The 23,115-nt window shown below is 43.7% G+C and overlaps 1 protein-coding gene across 3 annotated transcripts in view; it reads right to left on the minus strand.

Moving 5' to 3' along the window:
• PDE4B (phosphodiesterase 4B) overlaps nt 1-23,115 on the minus strand; it is a 1,531,620-nt gene that overhangs the window by 342,409 nt on the left and 1,166,096 nt on the right. The window contains exon 1 of one of the 3 annotated variants that reach the window (XM_069232489.1): nt 4,949-5,123. The exons of the other annotated variants lie outside the window; for them this stretch is intronic. Within the exon in view, the coding sequence (XP_069088590.1) occupies nt 4,949-4,998 (50 nt within the window). The 5' untranslated portion in view covers nt 4,999-5,123. Of the gene's footprint in view, nt 1-4,948; nt 5,124-23,115 lie in introns of those variants that run through there. 3 annotated transcript variants of the gene reach the window in all.

Genomic DNA, 23,115 nt, shown 5'->3' on the forward strand with positions numbered 1-23,115 from the left:
ATTTTCTTTCTGTACCTGAGGAATGAACATTACTGCCAGGAGTGTTGATGTGGGCTGACAGTACACTAGTTTTTTTCAACATTTGTCAGGAAGTAGTGAGCTAAGCCCAGGGGACTGTGACAGTCAGTGACAGGACACAAGGTATATAGTGATTTTAAAATAAAACTAGGGGAAGAGGGCCTTACGCAGTTGGACCTATGTTATGCATAGCTCCCCCATGACTCATCTAATCCTGATTTGCTGATCCATGGGATACAAAGTACTGAGTTAAAATTATTGAGTAGCAGAAATATTGAGTTTTCAATATTGTGACACATAAATATTGTGTGCAAAAATACCATTGACAAAATTATTGATGTTTGAAGGTAAGAAATATTGTTTTCTGAATGTCTTTATGTGCTTAAATAATATTTTAATTGTATATGTTCTGTATTGGTTGTATAATTTTTGTTAATGTTTTTAAATATAGTTTGTAATTTTAAGTTACTTATATTTCTAATTTAAGTTTGAAATAGTAAATTATAGTGTTGTAGCGGTTGTGAGGTTTGTAGGGGTACAGGGTGGGAAGTTAATTAATTAATAAATAAATGTTTTAAAATTAATATTAATTATTTATTTGATAATTAATTATCTAAATGTTTTTGTTACATTTTAGGCGCGAGTTAGTGGTAAAGTGTAGGAAGTTAATTAAATAATAATTATTAATTATTAATTATTGATTTTTTTATTAATTCATTGTTAATTCATTATGTACATTATGTAATTATTATAATTTTTTAAGTTATATTTGATCTGCGGGTTGTTGGGTTTGTGGGGTTATAGGGTGGGAAGAATGGAGAGTAAATAGTAAATTTTACCCCTCCTGAGTCCAAAGCTTTCCCTACTGTTGCACAGAATGGAATGGGAATAGTAAATTTTACCCTTCCTGAGTCCAAAGCTTTCCCTACTGTTGCACCAACTGGAGAGGGATTAGTAAATGTTATCCCTCCCGAGTCCAGCGCTTTCACTACTGTTGCACAGGCTGGAGCAGGAATAGTACACTTTACCCTTCCTGAGTTCAACGCTTTCCCTATTGTTGCACTGACTGGAGTGGTAATAGTAATTTTTACCCCTCCTGAGTCCAACATTTTCCGTACTGTTGCACAGACTGGAGCAGGAATAGTAAATTTTACCCTTCCTGAGTCCAAAGCTTTTCCTGCTGTTGCACTGACTGGAGTAAAAATAGTAAATTTTACCCATCCTGAATCCAATGTTTTCCCTACTCTTGCACACATTGGAGGGGGAATAGTACATTTTATCCCTTCAGAGTCCAACGCTTTCCCTACTGTTGCACCGAGTGGAGTAGGAATAGTAAATTTTACACTTCCTGAGTTCAATGCCTTCCCTACTGTTGCACCGACTGGAGTGGGAATAGTACATTTTACATCGCCTGAGTCCAATGATTTCAGTACTGTTCCACAGACTGGAGAGGGAATAGCCAATTTTACCCTTCCTGAGTCCAAAGCTTTCCCTACTGTTGCATTGACTGGAGAGGGAATAGTAAATTATACCCGTCCTGAGCCCAACACTTTCCCTACTGTTGCACAGACTGGACTGGGAATAGTACATTTTAGCCCTCTTGAGTCCAACACTTTCACTACTGTTGTACCGACTGGAGTAGGAATAGTACATTTTACCCTTCCTGAGTCCAGTGCTTTCCCTACTGCTGCATCGACTGGAGTGAGAATAGTAAATGTTATGCCTCTTGAGTCCAACGCTTTTCATACTGTTGCACTTAGTGCAGTGGGATTAGTAAATTTTACCCCTTTAGAGTCCAACGCTTTCCCTACTGTTGCACAGGCTGGAGTGAGAATAGTAAATGTTACGCCTCCTGAGTCCAACGCTTTTCATACTGTTGCACTTAGTGCAGTGGGAATAGTAAATTTTACCCCTTTAGAGTCCAACGCTTTCCCTACTGTTGCACAGGCTGGAGTGGGAATAGCACATTTTACTCTTCCTGAGTCCAACACGTTCCCTACTGTTTCAGTGAGTGGAGTAGGAAAAGTAAATTTTACCCCACCTGAGTCCAACACTTTCCCTACTGTAGCACCGACTGGAGTGGTAATAGACATTTTTAACCCTCCTGAGTCCAACGCTTTCCCTACTGTTTTACCGACGGGAGTGGGGTTAGTAAATTTTACCCCTCCTGAGCCCAAAGCTTTCTCCACTGTTGCACAGACTGGAGTAAGAATAGTACATTTTAGACTTCCTGAGTCCAAAGTTTTCTATACAGTTGCACAGACTGGAGTGGGAATAGTACGTTCTACACCTTCAGAGTTCAACGCTTTCCCTACTGTTGCACTGACTGGAGTGGGATTAGTAAATTTTACCCCTGCTGTTTCCACCGCTTTCCCTACTTTTGCACAGACTAGTAAATTTTACTCCTTCAAAGTCCAACGCTTGCCCTACTTTTGCACCGGCTGGAGTGGGAATAGTAAATTTTAACCCTCGTGAGTCCAATGCTTTACCTACTGTTGCACAGACTGGAGTGGGAATATAAAATGTTACCCCTCCGGAGTCCAAGGCTTTCCCTACTGTTGCACAGGCTGGAGTAGGAATAGTAAACTGTACCTATCCTGTGTCCCAATTCTTTCCCTACTGTTGCACCGACTAGATTGGGAATAGTAAAGTTTACTCCTCCCGATTCAAATGCTTTCCTCATTTTGCACCATCTGGAGTAAGATTAGTAAATGTTACCCCTCCCGAGTCCAATGCTTTCCCTACTGTTGCACAGTCTGGCGATGAAAATAGTATATGTATTAATCCTTGAATTTTCTAGTTTTAATAATATTGTTTACAATTATATTATCAGCATTTTTTTGTATTTCAAATTTTATTTTTATATAGTAATATTTTGTAATATAAAATACATTTTTAGTAAAATGTTTTTAAAATATTTATTTACTTTTATGTGTAATTAAATTGGGAAGTTTTATTTAAAAAAAATCCAGTTCATTTTTTTATGGTTTTTACTTTATTGTATATATACATAAACACACACACACACATATATATATATATATATATATATATATATATTTGTTATATTATTACATTTAAAAAAATAGAAAATTATGATATGAATATAAATTATTATTTTAATAATAGTTTTACATTATATATGTGTAGATAAACATATACACATACATATATATTTGTGTGTGTCGTTTAAATAAGTATAGATAGATATGCATTGATATATATTATTAGGATTTAAATATATTTAATTTACATTATATTACTGTTACATGTTAATATATTTACCATTTTTATATATATATATATATGTATATAGATGTTAAAAAGGACATTTTGGTATATAGTTTTTTATATTATTAGTGTAAACAATATATTATTTTCGATATTTTTTTACTTAGCATTATATGTATAGGAAAACAATAATATTGTGATCAATATTTTTGAGACAATATTTCTGTATCACAATATTTTTGTCTTCGACAGTTTGTCACTGAACCCCATGGGATAGGCTGAATAAAGGAAGAGAATTTATGGAGACCACACATAACATACATTTGTACATATTGTGAGTGAATACTGTCGAGTTTTAACCACAGAGTTCCAGGTTACAGCATAGACAGCTTGAGCTTACCTGTTTCACTGGTGCTTAATGTGTCTGGTAACCATTTGCTGGAAAACAACCATGTTGCTGATAGCTAACCCTCTTTAATGCTACATACGACACTGACATTGAGGCCCGTGAGCTGCTTGTGAACAACATTTTAATGGCAACTTAACTGATGTGCTGGAACATAATGGCCAATCATATGATGCACTGAAAGCATACCATTAGGTAGTGAAGGTTCAAGACATTCACTGCAAAATGTGAGAAATGTGTCAGAAGAATCTCCATAGGCCCGGTAAGAACGTTGATTTTAGGCACCCTGGGCACTTTCTGATGAATAAGAAGCCAATGATAACCACACTATGCTTCTTGCACAAGAGACCTTTCAAGTGAAGAAGACGAGATTTGAGGCTGAATGGGGAAGGTCTTTAACATTAACATTATCTTTACCACACTGAGCAGTAAAGATCACGATTTCACTCACAACACAGATCTAACCTTCATTCTTTCTGAGGCAGTCACTGTTATAATTGCCCTACAAGTTAAACATGGTTGTGAGGACACCTCTTCAGATGAATCATATTCACTTACTACAACAGTAACTCAACGCAAATAAACCACAGACCTTTAGGAGGAACAGTGTTTGAATGTTTGACTGATGCAATAGTCTGCTCACAACTATATTTGTAATGAATGGATTTCAAAAACATGTATGGCAGATCCAATAAATGATGATTGCTGATATTGCTATTATTTGGTGCGTCACAAACAACAAAATTTGATTTTGTGAGGTAAAGTATAATGTATAGATTTCGAACTACATAACTGGTAACCGCGTACTACAATCCTGATTGCTGCGCAGGGCTATCGGTGGCATGACAACAGATACAAGGCTGATCCGCGTGCTGGCTATAAATGCCACCAGAATACCGAGTTTGCACTGAAGGACTCACATTACATGTAAAGAGATTCTAGGATTCCCTTTGGATGAAAATACTGGCATGTTGTCATGATTTATTGGTGTTCCAACCAAATGCTGTTTGTGAGATAAGGACAGATAACTATGTACAAAAAGATATCTATCTACCTATCTATGGTGGAGCGATTGACAACAAATAAAGTACTTTAAGAGGTTCACAGAGTGCTACGTCTTTCTTTGATGATGGAATTTCTATGGCCGACTTGTCGAGCCCCTGACGCTTGCACCAGCAGAAACAAAAAAAAAAAAAAAAAAAATATGTATATATTTATATATATATACACAAATACAAACAAACACAGGCACCCCTACAAACATCAACCCAACACACAAACAGCAAATCTTACCAGATCCACGAGTGGCGCCGTATGGTCGGATGGTCAGCTATGTTCAACATTCTTGAGGCTTGTACTTCACTTCCACACCTCACAGGTATATTCCGCACCTTTTGTCACTTGTTGAAACTTGTACTTTTACGAGTGGCTGCTTTTCTGAGGACTTTCATCGCCTTTGAAAACCTGCCATCTCTCATTCCACAACCGATGTCACAGAATTGACAAACTATTTAATTTCACCTACAGCCAAAACGCTGTGACAGATTTCATATTTCATCTGCAGCTTCTCCTTGCTCAGGTAACACAGGTGAGCAAGAAAATATTCCTGGGAAAACCGTGGTTTCCTATCTTCCCTTTCAGAGTAGTAACAATTGCGATTAAATACGAGGGAGATTTGCGAACTCGCAAAACCTTTCCTTACAAAGCGATATTTGTTAGTTTCTCGGCAGTCCGGGAACTCTCTGCAGCTGAACTTTCCAAACCATTGTTCAGAGTGCCCGAATGAAATACCGCTTCTGCGCCTCGCGCCGGCTTCACTGCTACCTCACCTCCTGTTTGACGGGTTTTACACGGTTCAGCCTCCTGCGTGACGGCCGCGAGGGCACCTCGCTTCTAGGATCGAATTTCTTGAGTGACACATGGTGCACCGCAATGAAGACAACTTTCCGGGGAGGGTCATTCTGTTTTTTTGTTCTCCTCACCAGAGAGAGAATGTCCATATTCATGCACTATTTAAAGCGTATTAAATAATAAAAAAGAAAGAGAATGCAAATATTTCATCCAAACTTTAAGACAAGAAACGCCTAAACAGCACAAAAAGTAATAATGAACACCACATCCCGTATTACAGAAATTTAGCAATGGTGCAAAAAAAAAAAAAAAAAAGCCTGAGCCGATTTGCACTATGTTTGCCGCTTGTGGAATATGAGATGGAGCATACAGCATATGTGCAATGACAAACAAGACATATTAGGTCCAGTGGTGGCGGTCAGGACCGCTGCTGCTGTAGCGGTGTGACTGCCACATTAAGACCCTGGCAGTCAGACCGCCAGAGTTCTGCCATCTCTGCCGGGATTGGGGATCCCGATGGGTTGATGACGGGTGGAGGTCGCAATCCGCAGGGCAGCGCTGCCCTGCGGATTACGACCTCATTCTCTGCCAGCCTTTTCCTGGTGGTTTCACCACCATTAAAAGGCTGGCAGAGAACAGGTGCAGGGGCAAAGGGAGGCCCCTGCCCAGCACCCTCGCAATGTTCTGTTGTGCAGACAGTGAACATTGCGAGAGTCCCGGTGCCCCTTGCAGGCAACAGCATTGCCGCTGGCTTAATTTCGAGCTGAGACAATGCTGCCTTCTGTTTCCCACTAGGCTGATGGGAGGAAATCTCGGTTTCCACCCGTCAGCCTAGTGGGAACTCCTAATAGGTCCTGCGGATTGGTCATCACTACGGCAGCAGCCACCATGTTGGGAGTTTGGAGTACTGGTTATCCCATCTGTCAAACCCATAATTAGGCCCATATTGTATTCACATTATTGCTCCTGTGCTTAGAAAGTAAGAAATGGAAACATAATTGTGCCCACTTTTGCAGTGCAATGTGATACTATGTTTGATGCAATGTTTGTGGGATTTTTAAAACATGAATAGTGGAAGCAACGAGAATGAATTTTTCCTAATTTTCTTCCAGGTGGTCATGGACTAAGGTTTCTGTCTTGAAATCAGTATATGCTTTATAAACTACTTTATAAGCCCGATACATGACAGGATACTTGATTAGCAATGTTTTCACAACCCATTTCAATATTATTACTCTCCTGCAAAAAGAATTCTGTATTGCAGACTGTGACACAATTTATATTTGACTAGCTGCCAAATGGGGAGAAGGAAATAGTGTTGGTATGCATTTGCACCAGGGCAAAGTTTTTGTAATATGACCCAAGGTAGATCGTCCATGAATAAGTGACAGTCAGAATTATGCAGCAGGTACTAAATTGCCTCCATCCTCTAACGAGGGAGCCCTCCCAGTTGGAGGGCAAGGCAAGGCTAGAATAAAGACGTTTTTTATTTTGCTCAGAAATCAGAAAGCTCAGGGCCAGCACAGCTGTCTACATAGCTTGAGGATCTGAAAAGCGTGAGATGGCACAATGAAAACACAAATTTAGTGCACCTTGCCAAAAATGAAGACACGCTATGGAAATGAAGAAGGTAAACATATTTTCTTAAATTCATTACCTGTTGCATTATTAACAATAACTACGACTAATAAAGCCCATGATAGTAGCCATCATTTGTTATTAAGAAACAGGCAACATAAGTCCCTGGTACTTAATAAATGACACTCTCATTGAATGTGACTGAGAATGATGTAATGGGAATTCATGGGCACCCATTCAAAATATGTTGACTCAGACTGCCACCCATAGAATAACTTAGTGGTCATAAGCATACCAGCCGCAAAAAACACAAAAAACGCAAAAAACCTTGTACTAATTACTGTATAGTTCTTGTTAGCTGCTTGCATCCAGGGTCCTCATATTAGAGGGAAGTCAGGGTCTTACTTCCTGCCAGTGTCTAGTGCCATGAAAACAGGCCGCCAAGTAGGTCCCTCAGAGAGGAAGGGCCCTCTCACGCATCACTGAGACTGCAAGAGTATGCAACACTTCACTGGTAGACGGTCACATTAATAATGACAATGTTATTACATCCATATACATCTAAAAACTGATTCTCTCTCAATACCCTTGCCACAGTGTTCCTAAACATAAAATTAATGTTAGAAATTGGGTTATTGGGTGAGGGGTAAACCCCTACTCAATCAGGAACTATAATCCTTGTCAGGGTGAAGTCACAAGAAATTCCTAAATTAACTTGTGCTCAACACTCGGGTAGCTTGGCACAGAGCAGTCAGGCTTAACTCAGAGGCAATGTGTTAATTATTTGTCCAACACTTCAAACACTAACAGAGTAAAAACACACTACAAAAATGATCCCACATCAGATTAGAAAATCAGAGTGAATTTTAACAAGTAAAACAAGACCAAAACAGCAATAATCCAATAAGCAGACCGAAGCTATACAACTTTAAATATTTAAGTGAAAATAGGTCCAAAACGCACAAACCGGCAACTGTTGACACCCGGTCAGGCTAGACTAGGACAAAGTCACACGTTTAGGCTGATTGTAATGGAGTGTGGGTTGGCTACAGAGATCCACTCTGTCCAGTGAATAAGAGTACCTTAAATCCTGGTTGCGAAGAGTTGCAGAGTACGGTGTCGATAATGTGTTACTCAGCAGAGGTTATGCATCAGTTCCGAGGAACAGCAAGGCTGCAGTGCAAGGTCCTGTGCTGTTGTTGAGGATCCCCTCAACGAGGGCCTGTGATAAAAGTTTGGTTTCAGGGATACACCACGCAGCTGAGGTGATACATCAGTTCTGAGAAGCTGCCTGGGTGCGATATGAGGTCATCTGGTGTCGTTGGGGATCCTGTTGACAAGAGGTTTGCGATGCAAGGCCTTGTATCAGGGTTACTTCGGAAAAGTCCATACAGCAGAGGCGATGCATGGGTTCTTCTTGAGGTTGCACCGTGCAGCAGGGGAGATGCGTCAGTTCTGCTGGATCCACAGATAGACTGGCAGAGCATCTTCAGACCCACTTCCAAGGGTCCAGGACTGAGGTGGTCCCACTTGGCAGGGTAGGGCTCACATTTGCAGAGTTCAGTTGCTGGTTAAAAGAGACTAGCCCTTGGAGTCACTCAAGTGGTCCTGGGAACAGGCTGCAGGTCTAGTACTTCTCACCCAGGCAAGAGGTCAGCAGGCAGCTGGAAAGCACAACAAGCAGCAGTCTTTTAGGGCAGCAGTCCAGCAGAGTGGCAGTCCCTTGAGCAGCACAGAAGTCTTTCAAAGGTCCAGAAGTGTATAGAACAGTTGGTGTCTGAGGTCCAATATTTATGCCTGGTGTCTCCTTTGAAGTAGGAAATGCTTCTAGAGGTTTCCTTTGGAAGTGCACAGGATTCCTGCCTCCCCTACCCTGCCTCTCGACTAACTACAGGGGGTATGCAATCTTTTGTGTGAAGGCAGGACACAGCCTATTCTCGTGTAAGTGGGGCTGTGTCTAACTCTGCCCTCCCATCCTGCCATTGATGGCCCATCTAGGCCCATCTAAGCTCTTTGTTGTGTGTTTCTTTCTTGCAGGAACATGTACATTCCAACTGCTGACTACACCCAGTCATGTGACCCAGAGACAGACTGCAGGCTCTAAATGACATAGGCAGGAAAATGACAACTTTCTAACAATTTTCAAAATTGTAATCAAAAGTTCAACTTCACTATAAAAGATGATTTTTCATTACAATTCCAAAGACACCAAACATTAACTGTTTATCTGTTCCCATTTAGAAGTTACATTTGTTGTCCTATGGGAGAAGCAGGCCTTGCAGTAGTGAACAATGAATTTAAGAGTTTATCACTACCAGGACATGTAAAATTTTAAATTAAATGTCCTACTTTGTAAATACATTGCCCCCAGCCCTGTGGGCTGTTTAGAGCCTTCCCTAGAGATGACTTATATGTATTAAAAAGGCAGGTTTGAGCCTAGCAAAAGGTTTATTTTGCAAGATGGAAATGGCAGTTGAAAACTACACACACAGGCTGCAATGGCAAGCCTCAGATGTTTAGAAAGGCTACTTAAGTGGGTGGCATAAGTGCTGTAGGCCTACTAGTAGCATTTCATTTGCAGACAGTGGTACATGTAATACCACTTTACTAGGGACTTATAAGTAAATTAAATATGCCAATTGGACACAAGCCAATGTGACCATGTTTTAAGGTGTGAGAACACACACTTTAGCACTGGTTACCAGTGATAAAGTGCATAGAGTCCTAAGGCCAACAAAAATGAGATCAGAAAAATATGGAGGAGTAAGGCAAAAAGTTTGGAAGAAGACTAACCTATGGCTGACAGGTTTAACAATAAAAAAAATACCAGACCTCTCTAGCCCCTCATAAACTAGAATTCTGTGTAAAAACCGCTTACTATGGAGTTTGTCCAGGTATAAATAATTTTAAGTCCGTCCCTTATGAAAACTTTTCTTAATGTAATAGAAAGGATTCCAATGCAAAACCCCTTACTACTGTATTTATAACAGAGGTACCCGATGTAAAACCCATTCCTAATTTAGTTTTGTGGAAGAAGAATATCATTGTCAGACTATTATCTGAGACAAATATTTTCTCCAGAATATTTTCTACACAAATACCACCATAATGGGACAGTATTTTTGTAAACAATATTTGTGACACAATATTAATGTCGGGTGATATTTCTGTATACAATATTCTGAAATACAACAAAAAGAACACAACTAATAGCCAATCACAAGCTTGTAAAAAGAAGATCACCAGCCCCTCTCTCACGACTGCTTTTAAAGCTCTTTCTTGTGACTCAATGAGTTTTGACTCACAACATAGGTTGTCTTTTGTCAGACATGACAGTTAATGGGTGCAGTTTATTTCCCAAAAACAGCAACAGCACGCAGATGTCTATATGGGTGATCTTAAAGCACAACTGTATTGTGTAATATGAACTATTTTTTAGCTAACACAGATTACTCCAAACACAGAAAGTGGATCTCCGGAAATGAATAAGAATCACCCTACTTTGATTTCATCATCAAACACCACATAGAACCTTAAGAAGCAGCTGGATGGACGAGGGAAAAAGGGAAAAAAACACACAATCAACCCATCTCGATCAGGTGACACTTCTATCAAGGACACATAAAAAATATGTTACTAAATTTAGAAGAGACTGCAATCATTTGCTTCACAACACACTTACAATTACACTAGTCTCCTGCAGGGTAACATATTTGCACCGCTCAATCTATTTGTAAAAGAGAGCAATTACCTCATTTTTCAAACAAGTGCACAACTTTAAAAATTCTGAACCATTCACAGTGTTGTCAATGCAAGACTGTGCTTTCAATGAACTTTGAATATTCTCATAATCTAAGGATCCAGTGATTTCCATTAAGCATTTTATGTACTACAGATACAAAAAATATTTACTGTAACATTGAAACTATTGCTCCTGGCACATCCCTTCATGTCATTTAATATTTCATAAATTCTCTTTCATAACCACTGTAGCATTGTTTGCTTTTAAGTCAATATATTTGAAAATTTGTAAAATAAGATGCAACATTTGGCTCCTTTTTACCAAATATTATCTTGGATAGATGAAGTTCTAAATTCTCTGAGGGGATTGGGCCTGCACACCACATTTGCCTACTGGAAATAGACATGATGAGCTGGTTTGATGAGTCATTGTGTGCGCCATTTTTCTGATGGTTTGTAGGCCTGTTTGATGGTCTGATGGGCCAGTTTTACTCTTGAATTTCTTAATATTAAAATAAATATTGCCTGTAGCAAGCTCAAATCCATGCAGTCTTCTACCTTGCAAAACATTTATACATCATGTCTTTACAAGTTCAAAACTGCCTCAATTTGCAAATGTGGCATTTTTGAAAGCTTTCTAATTCACTAATGGGGGTCACTTTCATTTTGGTGCCCAGGCCTATTTTCTGTCCCAGTCCAACCTTACAAACAGACACCTATCTTTCCAGTGCAACCCTGGGATCCATTTATTTAGTCCAAGTCCATATCCTCTATGCGAAAACCATTACCATACCTCGACTCACTATGATCTTTAGTAGGGTAAGCACTTTAGACCTCCGGTTTCATCACAGTGCCCAGCTCAGACTCCACTGAGGGCCTTGTTAACTAATTATTCTGTAGGGTAAATGGTGGTTTCTTTCACCTCCATTCAGTACTGCATGAAACCAGAGGCAAAGGTAGTTGATATTTTCCATTTGCGTGCCAAATTCCAGACAACTTCCTTTCACTTTTTGAAGCCTGGATAGAAACAAGATAGACCTATAAATGTAGAACACTGGCTTAAAGTAAACTGATTTTAAACCATACAGCCCTAAAGAAGAACCTCCACAGTTTTCCTTGTAAGCAAGCTCTTTACCTTCCACAATACCTGTGCCTGGTACAAAAGTGTGCCCAATAGCATTGAGACTCTGATATGGACTTCAGGGACATTTGTAGTGGTGAAGGTCAGGGGCGGCTCCTGTCAGGGCAAAGCAGCGGGGTGGGGGCACAAAACAAAGACAAAAAAAATAGAAAATGAAAAAAACACTTCCCTGACCCGCCGCATCGCCGCCACCTGCTGCTCTTCTGGCTCTACTTGCTGCAGGCACAGGCTCCCAGCCTGCTCTGCGGGGAATCCTAAAGCTGTTCTCATGCTGCTGGCAGCATGAGAGCAGTGTTAGAATTGGTCTGAGCACCCTGGTTTTGCGGTCCCAGGCCAACTGGGAGCCTGCGTCTGCTATCTCCAACCCGGCAACACAGCTCGGCTTGGAGAGAGCCCAGTGCGCATGTGTGTTTGCCCGTCCTGATACAGCCGGCCAAACACCCATGCACACTGAAGGGAGTGTACACCAATCCTACTCCCTGCCTGTCAAAACCCATGGCCCCGCCCCTTGAAAAATAAAATAAGAAGCATTGTTTATTATTGTTTTAGTTTTGAATTTGCAGCTGCTGCCGCTGGTGGGGGAGATGGGGGAGCAACGCTCCCCCGCCATAGTAGAGGAGCCGCCACTCCTGATGATATTTCCCCTCTCTTACTCTTTCCTTGCTACAATCTAAATAGTCTGCTTTTTAGGGCTATCTGCTCTTTCTCCAATTGCAAATCTCTTTCAATTCTTTGTCTTTCCCCTTCATTTACTGCCCTTCTCATTCCTTTTTCTTTTCCTGTGCTTAATGTTCCTGTTAACCTCTTGCCCTCGTTTCCTCCTCCAGGTGGGCTAGACTAAGCTTCTCCATATAAAACTTACTAGCGCTTCCTCCTCTTGAGCCTTGCATTCTGGAATGCCAGTGAGGTCTAACCTACCTAAGGAGGTGATCCCTGGGACAAGGTGATTCTAGAAGTAGGTGGCAGAGCCTGTCTAGAGGAACTTATAGAGGAAAGTATAACAAGTAATCTATAGCATACATTGGGCACAATCTAGGGGAAGTCTATACTGGTGGACTCTGAGAGTTTGTATTCACAGTACTTTAATCTATGGTGCCTTCTTCTGATCTCTTCCCTCAGTATTCCACCAGTGGTGGCCAGTATTTTTGCGAGGGAGGGGGTAAGTGGGAGGTTAACCATGCACACATACACCTCACTCACACCCATTCATTCACACACACACTCACACACCCATTCACAACACTCACTAACAAATACACATACCTTCATACATGCATGCAAGCACCAAACATAAAAATAAATAAAACTTACCTCAAGACCAGCAGCTCCAACAGGGAAGCCTCAGAGGTCTCAGGAGGGTTGGGACTGCTGCCTTTCCTCATTGGCTGATCTAAGGTAGGCCAATGAGGGAAGGCAGCAGTCCCCATCTCGTCACAGAGTGGGATGGGGTCAGTGAGACTGCTGACACCACCCCACTCTGTGACGAGGTGTCACTGATTGGCACTTGGCCCCAGGACTTAAAACTGAAGCTCCAAGGTCTGAAGCAGTCCGTGAAGTTCCCCCTTGTCATGAGGGGAAGGGCCTCGAGGCACCTTTGCCAGGCTGAAAAGGTCAGGCCCACAGAGCTGTGACTTCTTCAGCCCAGCAAAGTTCAGATCAGGAAGCCAGGAGTCTGTGCATTTAGCACGTGTCCAGCTCCTGGCTGCCTGACCTGAACCAGAAGAGTATCTGTCACACTGACTTGTGTTTAGCCTGAAGGTAGGGGGGAGTGGCCCCTCAGCCTGTATGGACAGGCCACTGCTGCATTCCACAGCATTCTCATTTTAAGTAATGGCCTGCTTTTCCTATGTATCTATTGTGGAATCTATTCTGATTTACTTTTAAACCTTGGAGTGTTCCAACCCTTTCTAACTAAAGCTCTTTCAATTTATCAAGGAACAGGTTTAACCAGTCCTACCTCTTTACATCTGTGTCAAGTCATATTTCTGTTCTTCAAAAATGTGGAAGAATCAATTGATCCTTGCCACTTGCTATCAATTGTGGTAACCGGGTACAGGGCCACAAAGTGGACAGAGGCTACTGTTAACTCTGTTTACCATCCTCTGCTGTCCATAGGCATTCCACTATTGTACCCAAAATTGAATACCAAGTGCAACCTTTTACCACTAGGCCTTAAGGATACTGAAGTAGAGCAGTGCAGGTTCACTCAACGAGTTGTTGGAGGCTTGAAACTCAAAACTCAGTGAACCACAGAGTAGTCATTAATAAATCAATCTCCAGCCAGTTCGTTATCTTAGTTAAACAAAACCATATTATTCTACTCATAAAAAATAATAATACACAGAGAAACAGTGCAGTGCTAACGTCCACCTATATATGTACAGGGAAATTAATGGAAATAGCAGGCAATATTTACTTGAAATAACACGTCATTCTGCCAAGTGCTTTTGACTTTAAGTGTGAGAGTGCCCTATAGGGTGTATATCAGGATAAGTGAGGGTTGGAATCAAGATCTTAGTAATCTCACTTTTGCCCAAGACTCTTAAAGGATTTAGGGCCTCATTCTGACTTTGGCGGGCGGTGGAGGCCACCCGCCAAAGTACCGCCGTCAGAATACCGCTGCGCGGTCAAAAGACCGCCGCAGTAATTCTGAGTTTCCCGCTGGGCTGGCGGGCGACCGCCAGAAGGCCGCCCGCCAGCCCAGTGGGAAACCCCCTTCCACGAGGATGCCGGCTCCGAATGGAGCCTGCGGAGTGGAAAGGGTGCAATGGGTGCAGTTGCACCCGTCGCGATTTTCAGTGTCTGCTATGCAGACACTGAAAATCTTGGTGGGGCCCTGTTAGGGGGCCCCACGACACCCGTTACCGCCAACCAGGTTCTGGCGGTCAAAACCGCCAGAACCAGGCTGGCGGTAAGGGGGTCGGAATCCCCATGGCGGTGCTGCCTGCAGCGCCGCCATGGAGGATTCCTCAGGCCAGGGGAAAACCGGCGGGAAACTGCCGGTTTCCATTTTCTGACCGCGGCTTTACTGCCGCGGTCAGAATTGGCCTGGATGCACCGCCAGCCTGTTGGCGGTGCATCCGCGGTCCCCGGCCCTGGCGGTCCATGACCGCCAGGGTCGTAATGACCCCCTTAGTCACATAACTACTATCATGTGGCACAGTTTTGGGAGGCCTGTATTTGCCTCTGCCATGTTTTATCCTGCATTTGCCACTGGCCATGCCTTTTCTTGCATGCACCTTGGCAGCCTTCTAGAGAGGCTGTGCTAGATCAAGGAATGATTGCCATTGAGTTCAGTGGCTGCCACAGGCTCAACCAAACATAAAGGAGGGAACCCACTTGCTCAGTTCAAAAGCAATGTTTTACCAGCAAGTAAGACGGGATTCTGTAGGGAGAATTGAGATGTGGCCTTTGAGTTTTAGAAATAGAAAATCATCAACTGATGTTTCAGCTTATATGTGTTGTTGTGAAAATTGGGTTACGGGTTGAGGAGGGTTTTAACCCTTCTCAAGCAACAACCACAATCCCTGTCAGGCTCAACCATAAAAGTCACTAAAGTAATATGTGCTGAACCCTCTGATAGCTTGGCACAAAAGCAGACAGGCTTAACTTAGAGGCAATATGTAGAGTAGTTATCTAGCACACAAACAGTAATAAAGTGAAAACATGACACATGAAATATTCCATACCAATTTAGAAAAAGTGATGAAATGTTAATAAATAAAATGAGACCAAAATGAGAACAATCCAAACAGTTGAACCGGAGATATGCAATTTCAAAGTTTAGTTAAGTATAGTGCCCAAAAGCACAAAGAACCAGTAATGGTTTTCTAGTTGTGTTACACCGGGGAAAGTTCTAGGTTCAGGCCAATGATGAAGGAGCATGGGTCGAATATAGGAACACAGTTAGTTCTACTGAAAAAGTTGCCTTCTCAAAGACCAGTGCGAGGAGTCCAGTTCGAGGAGGCCACGAAGAGCAGAGTGGGCACCGAGGATGGTCATTGCTGTAGCGTGAAGGCCCTGTAAAGTGTTACAGACCGTCATTGCTGGAGCTTTGTGTTGTTGGTCACTGCAAGATGTCGATGCTGTAGGGCAAAGTGCAGATCTCACGCTGCCAGCTGCCGCTGTAGCGCAAAGAGTTGGTTCCACCAGAGCTTTGCATTGTGTTTGTTGCAGATGGCGAGATCTCAGTGCAAATGGACTCGTTTGCGGTCATGAAGAGCCAAAAACTTCAGAACTTCTCATTTTCTTCATAGGAGGAGTTCAACTCATGACAGCCAAGGTTCCAGAACCTGGAGAGGAACCTCTTTGGGATCAGGAACTCACTCCAGCAGAGGCCAGCAGTTTTCAGTTAGGCTCAGTTGCAGGCCCAGGCAGGTCCAGTGTAGCAGGTCAGCTGGGCAGTTGAAAGGAGGCATTTGGAGCTTGTTGTGTGCCTGTACCTCAGAACAGGAGGTCGGCCACCTGACCCTTGGAGTCACAGTGCCTGGGATGAAGGGAGGAGGTCCTGTCTTCCTTCTCAGACTGCAGGGCAGTTCTCAAGCAGCAGGGCAGTCCTCTGGTAGCAGAGCAGTCCTTCTTTTGTAGTATCCAGACGTCGAGATGTGTACTGAAGAATGGGTGTGAGGGTCCTATTTTTATACCTGGTTACAATTTTGAAGTGGAATAAACCATGGGAGTTTTCCAGCGACAAATGGTTTTGAAATTTGCTTTTTCCCTGCCCTAGTCTCAGGATGTCTGGGGTGACAAAAGGCTAGTGTGAAGTCTTGTGTGAGTGTACTGAGGTAACTCCTTTGAAATGTATGTGGGCTGTGCACAGCTGTGCCCCACCCATCCTGCCAACACCTAGTTCCCCATTTTTCACTGTCTGGGAGGAATACACAAAGGCTGTCAGTTTTAGGGTAGCCTTCCCCCAAACTTTGAAATTTCTTCTTCTGTTTTGTGTGATTAATTTTTGTTGGCTTTAGGACTCAGCAATTTACCACTGCTAGCCTGGTCTAAAGTGCTTGTGCTCACTTCCTAAAACATGGTGATATTGGTTTACACCTGGTTGGCATATCTAATTTCCCCAAGCCCCCAGTAAAGTGGTATTCTATATAGCCAGGGCAACACCAATTTACAAAAAGAGTATTTTAAAATAAATTATTGGACATCACAACAACAAAAATGAAATCAGTTGAGCTGGATTTACGAATTTTAAAAGTTTAAAATGAAAAATAGTGACTAAAATATCAAGCGCCAACTGCGGATCTCTATTAGTGTAAGATTGGGACAAAGTCAAAATTATGGCCAACCGCAATAAAGCACAGTTCAGGTATACAAAGTGGATTGGCTAGGTCTCCATTTACCTTCAGACGTAGAAGAAATTTTGTAAAAAAAAAAATTGTAAAAAATATCTGAAAAGGTAAGGTTCAGAAGGGCAAGGGAGCCGGCGGTGTCAAGGAGAAGTCATCATCAGGGAGCTGCTTGATAAAGCTGTAGTGAAGATTTCTAGGTTCGGACTGAGGGCCTCATTACGAGTTTGGCGGTCGGACCATGAGATTGCCATGGTGGCAGCCGTTCGACCAACGCCAGACTGACGGTCCCAAGAGAGACAGACTACGAGTTCCCCATGAGGCTGGCATGACTGGGTGGGGGAGGCTTGGGCCAGTATAATGGAGCTATTGCCGTAATGCTTCCCTACCTGTCAGCACGACGGGCACACTGTGCCCATGCACCATGTCATGCACAGGACACAGTGCGCCACTGAGCCCCAAATATTTTGGGGGGCCTACATGGGCCCCTGCCTCACGCTACATGGGCTGTAACCTCTGGAACTTCCCATTTTGAGCCCCTTACCTGCCTGACCACCAAGCTTTCCATGGCAGCGGGATCGTCCTTGGAAATTTGGTGGACCTGCAGGTCATAATGGCCAGGGCGGTTCCAATGGTGGGATCTCCAACATTGGCCACCCCATCAGCACTGCCGCGGTCCTCTGAGAGTCCTCCACTGATGCAGAATTGAATCAAAGAGTGGGATTGAGGGTTCTAGTTTTATACCTGTGCCACTTTTGATTGAGAGTTGGAATTTCCTTCCTCCCTGCCCTGGTCCCAGGGTGTCTGGGGGCAGAAGATACTATTGTGAAGTTTTTTGTTTGTGGGCTGAGGCAGCTCCTTTGAAGTGCAAGTGGGGTTGTACACAATTCAGCTCCTTCTGTCCTGTTAGAATGGCTCATCCTGCCAACACTCAGTCCCCCCTTCTATGTGACTGTCCAGGAGAAATACACAAAGGCCAACTTTCAGCTACACCTAGTCATGTGACTCAGGAAACTGGCTGCGTGCATCAAATGGTTAGGACAAGAAAATGCCATCTTTCTAAAAGTGGCATTTTCAGAATTGTGATTTAAAATCCAGCTTTAACATTAAAAATGATTTTAAATTACAAATCCTTAGATACCAAACATGACATTTCTACCTGTTCCCAAACAAAGGTTATCACTAATTAAATCTAATAGGGTAACCCAATGTTATCCTATGGGAGAGTTGAGCCTCACAGTAGTGACTCACATTTAAGAGTTTTTCACTACTGGGACATGAAAAATGAAAAGTACATGTTCAACCTTTTAAATACAATACACTTGCCCTGTAGGCTGTTTAGGGTCTACCTTAGATATGACTTACATGCATTGAAAACTCAGTTTTAGGCCAGGCAAAATGTTTATTTTTCCAGGTCAAATTGGTACACGGGATGCATTGGTGGGCCTGAGACATGTTTTCAAAAACTACTTAAGTGTGTGCAACAATAAGAGCTGATGGTCCACTGGTAGCATTTTATTTATATGCCACATTACTATCATTACAATCAGGTGTAGGGCAAGTTTACAATTTTTTAATAAACATTTTTATTAATTTTATTGCTTCAACAATTTAACCACCTGTCTCACCCATACCATAAACATCGCACAGTTGAACAATCTTAAAGGCATAGACTCAGGGGTCCCTTCCCAAAATACATTACATGCTGCGAAGGAGCTCAATCCTTAGCTGCCAGTTCAGATGTCATTGGGCAGCGCAAATCCCTTCAATTTACCCCACACTTCATCATACCTGGCTGGGCACCCTTGCGACTTGTAAACCAGTCTCTCCTGCTGGGTGCACTAATCCACCCCGTCTCCACCGGGTCAGTGTAGGGGCCTTCGCCGATCTCCATCTGGCTGCCATATCCCATTTTGCAACCAGTAATGCTGTCCCCTGGAAGGAGTGGTCCGCCTTGTCGTTCCCCACCCCCTTATGGACACCCAGCAGGATTGGCAACGGAGCCATCTCCACCTCCACAGTCAGTACAGTTGAGAGTTCAGCACTCATCGCCGCCAGTAGCTCTCTATGCATGGATAGGATCACACCATGTGAAAAAAATCAGTGTTGGACCGTGAGCAGTGTGGGCAGTCAGAATGGGCCTAAAGAACTGCCCTATGCATCCTGGGGGAGGTGAGGTATGCATTGTGCCAATAATATGTCTGAACTAAACAAAGACAAGAGGATATGGTCAGGATCCTCATGGCCATCAAGGCATCTCGCCAATCCTCCCCCTCCATTTGCCTCAGCTCCTCCTACCGCTCTCTAAGGCTGGTAAGGGGCTCCATCGTGTTGCTGATCAGAGTACAGTATATTTGGGACACCCCGCCACTTCCCAGGCTACCCATCAGAACCTGCGCCTTCACCAGACTAAACTCGGGGAGGACTGTGTCCATTGGAATGTGTACCCACCAATGAATGCCGAAGTTGCAAATGTTTGCGAAATTGTGTATTTGAGTGGGAATACTACTGTTGTAGCTCTTGAATTTATAACATATTAGAGCCGCTCCAGACATATCCCAGAACAGTAATGTCAATTTTATCCCATTTGTAAAACCCCTCTAAAGTGGAGACCTCCTGGAGCCATGTTCCCTGCCACAGGGGGTTTTGCTGGGTGAGTATTGCCCACCAGCCCGTTTCATGCTGAGCTGCTCTCCATCCCACAAACACCTTCTGTGTCACTTCGGGAATCTCTCTGGGGAGGGAAGCACCATACAATAGTGCTAGCGGCTTAGAGGATCCCAGAGTGAGGGGTTCAAGTTGGTACCCTGGGTCCAACCAGCCCCCTCACAGTCAGTCATTAATAACCAATAATTGTGAGGCGAGATAATAAAAGAATAAATTAGACATCCCGAGTCCCCCCTCGTAAATGTCGCACTGGCAGATGTGAAAGGCTATCCGGGGGAGCGAGTTATACCATAGGAATTGCCTTGCTACTGAGTCCATCTCGCTAAACCAATGTTTGGAGAGCTCATGGGGAAAGTTCTGAGGAGGTAAAGAAGGTGGGACAGCATCATCATCTTTTATAGGGCTATTCTGCCCATCACATTAAGGGGCAGGGTATGCCATCACTTGAAGTCTTCCTTAATCTTCCAGGAAAGCGGCGTTACATTGCGGGACCATGCTAGTTCAGGCATGAAGGCGACAGTAATACCCAGATACTGGAAACTAGTGTGACAAAATGGAATGTTGTCTTGCCAGTCATAACAGTCCCTTGTGGGATGTGATGAGACCAGCACCAATTTGCCAGTGTTAGGAGTCAGTCCTGAGGTCTCTTTAAATAGATTCAGAATTTGTATACTCCAGGCCCACTGCTGCCTGGATTGGACAAACAAAGGGGCACATCATCTGCATATAAGGCAATGCGGCCCCCCTGCCCATGGGCCAGGCCCAGCTGTGAATCAGCGGACCCTCTCTTATGATCTTTGCTAGTGTTTCCATCACTAATGTGAAGAGGAGTGGGGATAAAGGACACCCCTGGCGGGTCCTGCGTCAGATGGGGAAGGGTTCAGAGCCCATTCTATTCACCTGAACCTGGGCCGATGGATTGCATGACCAATCGACGGTGTCTAATGCCTTCTCGAAGTCTATGAGAAGCAGCGCCAACTGTGGGGACAAAAGATGGCGATAAGCCAAGGCATCATGAAGCCACCGAAGGCAGTGGCGGGTGCTTCTGGCGGGCATGAACCGCATTGATCTGGATGGATTAGAGACTGGAGAACACGACGTAACCGGTTGGCCAGGATAGTGGAGAAGATTTTGATTTCAATATTGAGGAATGAGATGGGACTATAGCAGTGCTTAATTTATGCTTGTTGTTTCTGGTACGGAGCACCGGCACTTATTTTTGAGGGCTGGCACTTATTTTTCTGCCTCAAACATTTACTGCAAGCAAAAGACACATATGGGAAAGATGGAGGAAGAGAAAAACAAAAAAGCATCAGACAGGGGAAAAGCAGGAAGCTGTAAGAGTGAGCTGACGGGGCAGGGAGTGGCTGTAAATGGATTAATGAGGCCCGAGATGGCTTCAGTATTATGCTGCCTCAGTATTCTGCGATCGCATATTTAATTGCAGCAGCCACGTGTTTAAGAGGAGAGCTTTGAGCACCAGCATGTTTTTATTCACAAATTAAGCCCTGGACGATAGGTGGAGCTGCACACTGGGGGGAGGCGAGACTTCATGATCACTACAATCGGGCCTGGGGGAAAGCTCCTTTCTGCACTGCTTCAGGGTATACGTTTAGCAAATGTGGGGGCAACTGTTCCCTGTATTTACCATAGCAGTCTGCCGAGTAACCATCTGGACCCTGCATTTTGCCTGGAGCCGGGGCCCATATAGCTACATTGATTTCTTCTAGTGTGATGGTTTCACCAAGTTGCTCTCACTCGGCAAGAGAGACTCGGGGGAGCAACACATTACAGAAGGGGAGGGACTCCCGTTCCGACTGGGGATGGGGTCACGCCGCCTAAAACGTGGCATAGTGGGTGTCAAAGTCCTGAGCAATAGACTGGGGCGTCCTCCGGGAGCAGCCCGAGTTATTGATGATTTCCAGAATGATTCTGCTAAAAAGAGGTAAAGATGCCAGCTGTACATCAGTTTACCATTTTTGTCTTCCCATCCATATACCCAGGCGGTCAAGGCTCTCCACATATGTTTTGCAGACTCAAGAGAAAGATGACGGATTTCTTCCCTTATCAATACCAGTTGTCTGGTGGGTAACTGCATGGGTGGCAGGAGATAGCGGTGCTTCCTGGTGTAATGCCTGGGCTTCGAGACTTGCTATCTGTTGGAGTTTGGTGTGCTCTTTCATCCTGAGTAGGTGTCTGGAATGTATTCGAAGGGTGGCCTTACATACAGCCCATAGAGAGTCCAGCGGCTGACTGAGCCAGCATTATGCGTGTAGTAGTGCATGCGTTCCTCACTCAGGGCTGGGGCATAGGTTTCATCCTGAAGATTCCAAGCATTTAAATGCCACATGAGGCGATGAGTTGTATCAGGACCACCTATCCCCACTAGAAGCAGTGCATGGCCGGAGATTCCACAGGGGAGGATCTGCTCGTCTGTGATCAAAAGGACGTCTTAGGCTGGCATGAGAAGGAGATCTATTCCTGTGCGCGTTTGGTGAGCTGCTGATGTGTGCATATACTGTCTAGCTCTAGGATGATAGACACACCACAGATCGCATAGGCCCATGCCGTCAGCCCAGCAGTGCTCAAATATCTCGACCTGTAGATGGGATGCCCGTAGAGTCTGCCTCTGGGTTCATGACTGCATTAAAGTCACCCCCGGAAGCATCAAACCCTGTGGATGTTGTGATATAATTTCTTGGAGGGTCTCCAAGAACTGCTCCAGTCCCCGGGGGGCCATAAGAACTCAGGAGATTAACCACCTGGCCATTTAATGTACTAGACGTGGCTACATATCCATCCTGGGGTTTTGTTTACTTGCTGTGATTGTCATAGGGAGTGTGTGATTCAGAAGTATTGCTACTCCCTTAGATCCCCTGGAAAAGCCTGTGTGGTATACCCTGTTGTAGACACCAGGCATCCGCATGGCGCATCGTGTGCCAATCAAGTGTGTCTCCTGACGCATCAGTATAGATGGGTAGAGCGGCGGGCGGCACTTGATCTTATCTAGTAGGCCATTGATGTTCCAGGAGATCACTGTATAGGGGAGCCTAGGGGTATGCATGGGTACCGTGTGAGAATGGGGACTGCATGGATAGTTGATTACTCCTGTGAATGTATCTGCGGGCCAAGAGCCCATTGTAGGAGTCCTGCATATAAAGGAAACCTGATGGCATGGTGTGACCTCT

Source organism: Pleurodeles waltl, chromosome 4_2, assembly GCF_031143425.1.
Source record: "Pleurodeles waltl isolate 20211129_DDA chromosome 4_2, aPleWal1.hap1.20221129, whole genome shotgun sequence".
Classification (NCBI taxonomy): domain Eukaryota; kingdom Metazoa; phylum Chordata; class Amphibia; order Caudata; family Salamandridae; genus Pleurodeles; species Pleurodeles waltl.